The sequence below is a fragment of the Octopus sinensis genome, linkage group LG24 (genome assembly GCF_006345805.1).
Source record: "Octopus sinensis linkage group LG24, ASM634580v1, whole genome shotgun sequence".
Lineage (NCBI taxonomy): Eukaryota > Metazoa > Mollusca > Cephalopoda > Octopoda > Octopodidae > Octopus > Octopus sinensis.
Window position 1 is genome coordinate 7,001,684 of NC_043020.1, and position 7,949 is coordinate 7,009,632.

Genomic DNA, 7,949 nt, shown 5'->3' on the forward strand with positions numbered 1-7,949 from the left:
AGACACACAAACATACATATGACGGGCTTCTTTCAGTTTCCGTCTACCAAATCCACTCACATGGCTTTGGTCGACCCAAGGCTATAGTAGAAGACACTTGCCCAAGGTGTCACACAGTAGGAATGAACCCGGAACCATGATGTTGGTAAGCAAGCTACTTACCACACAGCCACTCATATATATATATTTACGTGCCAGTGGACATAAGCACTTTTGAAGCTTTGGGCCTGACGGAGGCAATGTAACTAAGGCCGACGTCGCATAACTGGCACATAAAGAGCACCTTATGAACATTGGGCCTCACGGATGCAATGACAAATGACCCATGACCTTTGGTAATATGCTGTGCTCCAGAAGAAGACCCATGAAGCCTAATGAAATAGTAGTCATGGCAGATACTGGTGTCACGCAACTGGCACCCATGCCAGTGGCACGTTAAAAGCACCTATTACATTCTCGGAGTGGTGGGCATTAGGAAAGACATCCAGCAGTAGGAACCATGCTAAATCAGACTGGAGTCTGATGCAGCCCCTCAGCTTACCAGCCCTGGTCAAACCATTCAACATAAGCCAACATGGACAACAGACGCTAGATGATGATGAAGATGAAGATGATGATGGAGATGAAGAAGATGATGATGAAGATGATGATGAAGATGATGATGAAGATGATGATGAAGATGATGATGATGAACATGATGATGATGAAGATGATGAAGATGAAGATGATGATGAAGATGAAGCAGATGAAGATGAAGAGGATGATGATGATGAGTGTGTGTGTGTGTGTGTGTGTGTGTGTGTATGTATGTATATAAAAATGGCGAATGGCTGCTGAGGTGCCAGAGAAACAAGTTTGTACGTCTGGAGCCAACCATTTTCGAAAGTTCAGTTCGTTGCGAAACAACAGGATTAAAGGGAGATTACTCTCACCCAAACTGTAAACTTCAGTTATCCCTCGCCACATCGCGGTTTATGATTTAAGCTGACGTCGGTTCCTCTGTTTTGTTGTTTTGCATTTATAATAAAATAAATATAGGCAAATAATAAAAATTGTAAAAATATATATATATATACGGTACAGTACTAATTCACCTATTGCGGGGGTTTTGGAACGTAACACCCGCGATAGTCGAGGGATTGAGTGTGTGTGTGTGTGTGAGTGTATGAGAGAGAGAGAGAGAGAGAGAGAGAGAGAGAGTGGCTGTGTGGTAAGTAGCTTGCTTACCAACCACATGGTTCTGGGTTCAGTCCCACTGCGTGGCATCTTGGGCAAGTGTCTTCTACTAATGCCTCAGGCCGACCAAAGCCTTGTGAGTGGATTTGGTAGACGGAAACTGAAAGAAGCCTGTCGTATATATGTATATATATATATGTGTGTGTGTGTGTGTATATGATTGTGTCTGTTTGTCCCTCTAGCATTGCTTGACAACCGATGCTGGTGTGTTTACGTCCCCGTTACTTAGTGGTTCGGCAAAAAAGAGACCGATAGAATAAGTACTGGGGTCGATTTGCTCGACTAAAAGCGGTGCTCCAGCATGGCCACAGTCAGATGACTGAAACAAGTAAAGGAGAGTAAAGAGAGAGAGAGAGAGCATGTGTATGAAAGCGAGTATGTGCATGTATGAGTGTGTGTGTATGTGTGTGGGATCGTAACATGGTGACAAGAAGAAGGGGTTAATACTTGGCAAAGGCAGTCTTCAAATTGTAATTTCTCGATGCCGAGGGCCTCCATTTTGTGCATCTGTTCTTCGTAGAAATACTCCATCTCGTAGATCGACAGGACACCATCGCCGTCAATGTCCATGCAACGGAACCAATACTCTATACTGGAAATAGAAACAAGGGTCACATCAACACTGACATAATCACATTCATAATGAGAACGAAGAGGAAAGGAGAATATGTGATGTTCATGCCTTCATCATCTGACACAAAAAATTACCTCCTCCATTCCCTATTCCATCCCCTCTCAAAGGATCTTCGTCTTGCAACTTACTTGGTGACCCTGCCAATGCTGATGCTAGATAAGCACCCAGTCCACACTATGAAGTGGTTGGCATTTGGAAGGGCATCCAGCTGTAAGAACCACACCAAAACTGACTTCTGCCAGGGTTGACTTCGACTTTGCTTTTCATCCTTTCAGGGTCAATTATATAAGTACCAGTTACGCACTGGGGTCAATGTAATCGACTTCATCCCTTTCCCCAAATTTGAAGCCTTGAGCTTCCAGTAGAAAGGATTATTATTATTATTATTAGCACAGTGAGAAATGCAGTGTAGCTGACCACGTAAAAAGCACTCAGTCCACTCTGCTGAGTGGTTGGTGTTAGGAAGGGCATCCAGCCATAAAAACCATGACAGAACAGACACAGAAGTCTGGTGCAGGCTCCTGCCTGGCCAGCTCCTGTCAAATCGTCCAACCCATGCCAGCATGGAAGACAGACGTTAAACAACAATGATGATGCTGATTAGCTGTGTTAATGAAAGTGACTTCAATCTAGAAACAAACCCAGAAAACTAGGTCCAGCACGCTGTCCAGTTTAAAACTACCCTTGGTCTTTGGGCGCTAGGCCTAACACTCGGTGCAGTTTTACATCACCTGATTCTTGGGTGCTTGACAAACACACCTTACCAATGCTGGTGCCACGTAAAAAGCTCCCAGTTCACTCTGTAAAATGGTTGGCATTAAGAAGGGCATCCAGCCACAGAAACCATGCAAAAAAAGACAATTGGAGGCTGGTGCCACTCTGTGACCCGCCAGCGCTTGTCAAGCCATCCAACCCATGCTAGCAGGGAAAATGGATGGTAAATGATGATGCTGATAATTCCCTATGTTGCAAGCCTGTGGACCAGATTATTCCAGTCACCAACCCACCCCTACCTGCCTGTATATTTCTTCCTGGAAATATTCAAGTTGGTCATCAGCTGCTACCTATGTTTGTGTGTGTGTGTGTGTGTGTGTGTGTGTGAAAGGAAAACCTGCTCCTTATCAAAGAGATGTCTAGTGTGTCCAGTGTTCATGCTTGGACGGTCAACCAAAGAAAAAGGTCTTACCTAGTTGGATGTCTCTTGTCTTCTTCAGCAATGAGAAACCAGACAAATTCGGGGTAACTCATTTTCCCCTCCTTCTGGGCCTCTCCTCTACAAAACAGTAAAAAAAAAAAAAAACATTATCATCATCATCATCACCATTATTATTATTATTATTATTATTATTATTATTATTATTAAGGCAGCGAGCTGGCAGAATCATTAGCATGCTGGGCGAAATGCTTAGGGGTATTTCGTCTGCTGTTACATTCCGAGTTCAAATTGACTTAATCCCTTCCCCCAAATTTGCAGCCTTGTGCTTCCAGTAGAAAGGATTATTATTAATTATTATTAGTAGTAGTAGTAGTACAGTGAGAAATGCAGTGTGGTTGACATAAGAGAGGTGACCACCTTAAGTACATGTAATTAACATCCAGCTATATTTCCCCAACCTCTAGAAATACTTGTAGCTACGGTAGAGGGAATAACAGAGGAAAAGGTTTTAGGGGGGGCCGAGGCATAATCACTCTTCCTTTTCAGGAACAGTTGTAAAGGGACGCAAAATTTCCTCTCAACTTCCGTATCTGCTTATTAATGCTGGGGCACCATAAACACCTTTGACCCTGAGCATTGGGAAGCTTTGCTGCACTGCAAGGCCACACTGAAATATGTCAAAGGAGTTCTGTAAGTTCCTGTTTTCACACATTCCACATTGAAAGAACCCAAAACTTTCAGATAGGGACTGTCAGACAAAATAACTGCAGAGCCTAATGACCACCTCGAGAACCCAGTTTTCACAAAAACTGTTCATTGGGAGCTGCACAAAGCTGGATTTCACAGGTGGGCTACAATCAGAAAAACCACTACTTTCAAAAACAAATGTTGCAAAGCATTTAGAGTGGAGTAAAAACCTACAGAATTGGTCCCTAGAGCAGTGGAAGAATGTTGTTTTCTTCGATGAGTCATCCTTTGCCTTATTTCCGACCACCGGCCGAGTTATAGGTGTGGAGACAGCCAAAAGAAGCATTTGACCAGATTGCCTTCTTCCAACTGTTAACTTCTAACCCTAACCTTTCCTCTGCGATGAAGGAGCTGCACAATTTGAACTCACCCGATGTGAGAAACTTCAGGAAAAGAGACATCAATGTCATCTCAGATCTTGTCTGTCTCCAGAAGTGCCGAAGCAGGGCCATCAACATAATGGGCAACTTCCCTTGTCATCTGTGGTCAAGGACATGCTATTCCAGGATTGGACTGTTTCCACATCTGTCAACTCACAAAATGTAGGATAAGTCACCGTCACCATTGACAGACATATAAGCAGAAGGCAGTCTCAACATCCAGAGACATTCTCTGCAGAAGTTAATTAGGACAATGCCTAAAACCAAAAACTGGAATGGTAAATGCAGCTACATACATGACTGTGTGGTTCAGAAGTTTGCTTCAAAGCTACACAGTTCCAGGTTCAAACCCAGAGCATGACACCTGAGGGAAGCATTTGCCATTACAGCCTCAACTTCACCAAAACTTTGAGAGAGAAATTTAGCCCCTAGAAACTGTGTCAGAACCCATCAACAGAATCATTCTGGTTCTTACATGGAGAACTCCATGTGTTGGCTGGTTTAACACCACTACCTGGCATGTAGGTTACTTTTAACAGGGTCCACCCCTTTGCTAATATTTGAGCCCAAGCTGTTCTTTCCAGTCTCAGAGGTCCTGAACAGGATCATGGGAGCAGCCCTCTCACTCACTCCTGACTGAACCATTGAAAGAAAATTAGGAAGATGATGATGATGATTCTGGTACTTACCTCGTTACAGCACCCGAGAATATTCGATCTACGATTCTAGAAGACATGGCTGGAAAAGAAAGAGAATCAGGTGTAATTTACTATTTCTTTAGAAGACTACCTATATACCTATCTATCAATAGATAGATAAAAGGACACAGGTAAATGGATAGGGAGAGGGCGAGATGGATGAGTGGGGAGACGGATGGATGGATGAGTGGGGAGACAGATGGATGGATGAGTGGGGAGACAGATGGATGGATGAGTGGGGAGACAGATGGATGGATGAGTGGGGAGACAGATGGATGGATGAGTGGGGAGACAGATGGATGGATGAGTGGGGAGACGGATGGATGGATGAGTGGGGAGACGGATGGATGAGTGGGGAGACAGATGGATGGATGAGTGGGGAGACAGATGGATGGATGAGTGGGGAGACAGATGGATGGATGAGTGGGGAGACAGATGGATGGATGAGTGGGGAGACAGATGGATGGATGAGTGGGGAGACAGATGGATGGATGAGTGGGGAGACAGATGGATGGATGAGTGGGGAGACAGATGGATGGATGAGTGGGGAGACAGATGGATGGATGAGTGGGGAGACAGATGGATGGATGAGTGGGGAGACAGATGGATGGATGAGTGGGGAGACAGATGGATGGATGAGTGGGGAGACGGATGGATGAATGGATGGATGGAGAGCTGGATGGATGGAGAGACAGATGGATAGATGGATGGAGAGACGTATGGATGAATGGGGAGATGGATGGATAAGGAGATAGACAAGGAGATGGATGGATGAACAGACAGATAAATAGAAAAATAGACAGAAAAATAAAGATAAAATAACAGACAGACTGATGGAGGAATGGTTAGCTAGATAGACGGCTGGGTGATAGATATAAGGGCAGATGTAGAGGTATAGTTGAGAAGTTTGCTTGCAATCACAGCTTTAGGTTCAGTCCCACTGCACAGCATATGGGGCCAGTATCTCCCACTAAAACTGAAAAATCCCTGTCACATTATGTTGCAAAGCATTTAGAGTGGAGTAAAAACCTACAGAATTGGTCCCTAGAGCAGTGGAAGAATGTTATTTTCTCAGACGAGTCATCCTTTACCTTATTTCTGACCACCAGCTGAGTATATGTGTGGACACAGCCAAAAGAAGCATTTGACCCAGACTGCCTTCGTCCAACTGTTAAACATGGAGAAGGATCTATGATCTTGGGGGCTATATCTTGGAAATCCACCATCTCAATGGTTTCCCTTCATGGCAGAATTAATAGTCAAGACTATTTAAGCATTTTATCTGATCAAATTCATCCTACGGTTGTGGAACTGTTTCCGGGAGGAAACGCAATCTTTCAGGATAATAATGCACCAATTCACAGAGCTAAAGTTGTTACTGAATGGTACGAGGAACATTCTAGTGAAGTTAAACATCTTATCTGGCCACCACAGTCCCAGATCTCAATATTATTTAACATTTATGGTGCATTTTAGAAAAACAAACAAGGAGTCGATATCCTCCACCATCATCTCTACAAGAACTGGAGACTGTTTTAGCTGAAGAATGGACAAGAATTCCTTTGGAAATAATTCAAACTTTGTACGAGTCCATTCGTTGTAGAATTCAAGTTGTAATTACTGCCAAAGGTGGTCCTACCCCATATTATATTAAATTTGTTTGAAATTTTAAGGTGTTTCCATTATTTTGTCCAACCCCTGTATATATATATATATATATAAACACACACACATATACATGCTAAAATGTGCAACCCAGATACGTGGCCCTCCAACCCATCAAGGGCAGTAACTCTGATTAAGAACTGATTTCAGCTGGGACACAATGCATTCTCGTACTACCACCATCACATCACACACTACCACAACTACTACTACCACTCATACAACAACACCTGCTACCACCACCATGCCACATACTATCACAATCACACCTCTTACTACAACTACTACCTACACACACACACACACAAGCACAACCTCTTTACAAACTGCTAGCACCACTACTACCACCCCACTACAACTACCACCACTACCACTACCACCACTACTACTGCGACACATACAAGACTGAAAAGGTGAGAGACAATGTGAGAAGAGAGACAAGGTAGACTGTGACGTACCGTGGTCGTTGTGCCGCGCCAGGTCAGATCTGTCGATGTAGAGGTCGTGGTCTTGATCCAGTTCCCAGAATTTACAATATATCACATAGAAATGTTCGTAGGAAAAATAGTCTGTTATTTGATTGATGTCGTCTTCTTCTTCCAACAACAAGAGAGTCTGGAGGGGAGGAGGAAGAGGAGGAGGAGGACAGTAGCATCATCATCAGGAGCAGTAATAACAGAAACAGGAACAACAACAACACTAACACCAAGAACAACAGTGAACCCAACAACAGCAGCAGTAACAACAACAGTATCAACATCAACAGTAGCAGCAGTGGAGGCGCAATGGCCCAGTGGTTAGGGCAGCGGACTCGCGGTCAGAGGATCGCGGTTTCAATTCCCAGACCGGGCGTTGCGTGCGTTTATTGAGCGAAAACACCTAAAGCTGCACGAGCACGAGTAACAATATTAACTACAACAGTTTGCTTCCCAACTACAGGGTTCTGGGTTCAGTCCCACTGCATGACACCTTGGACAAGTGTCTTCTACTATAACCACAGATTGACCAAAACCTTGTGAGTGGATTTGGTAGACGGAAACTGAAAGGAGCCCAACATGTGTGTGTATATAGACATGTAGATGTATATATCAGTGTATTGATAAGTTATACATCACTAGCCACAGTGCACTTTCTTTTATTATTACAGCTTTTGAATGAATATACCCATCAGGCCCCACTGACTAGATGGGCAAGCCAAGATTCTCCCTGGATGAGATTCCAGTCTGTCACAGGATTATCCGTTTACATCTTTGTGTGTATGTCTTTGTGTCCCCCATGACCACCACCACAATTGACAACCAGAGATGTTTGTTTTACATCCCTGAAACTTAGTAGTTCAGCAAAAGAGACTAATAGAATAAGTACCAGGCTTTAAAATAAGTACTGATGGTTGTAGGGTCAATTTGTCTGACTAAAATCCTTCAGGGCACTGC

The 7,949-nt window shown here is 43.7% G+C and overlaps 1 protein-coding gene across 6 annotated transcripts in view; it reads right to left on the reverse strand.

Moving 5' to 3' along the window:
• Nucleotides 1–7,949, reverse strand: part of LOC115223875 (serine/threonine-protein phosphatase 2A regulatory subunit B'' subunit beta-like) — a 251,862-nt gene that overhangs the window by 19,705 nt on the left and 224,208 nt on the right. For all 6 annotated transcript variants that reach the window (XM_029794580.2, XM_036512676.1, XM_036512679.1 and 3 more), the window contains 4 exons: nucleotides 6,975–7,131; nucleotides 4,843–4,891; nucleotides 3,057–3,143; nucleotides 1,684–1,828 (listed from right to left, as the gene is read on the reverse strand). In XM_029794580.2, the coding sequence (XP_029650440.1) occupies nucleotides 1,684–1,828; nucleotides 3,057–3,143; nucleotides 4,843–4,891; nucleotides 6,975–7,131 (438 nt within the window). The remainder of the gene's footprint in view (nucleotides 1–1,683; nucleotides 1,829–3,056; nucleotides 3,144–4,842; nucleotides 4,892–6,974; nucleotides 7,132–7,949) is intronic.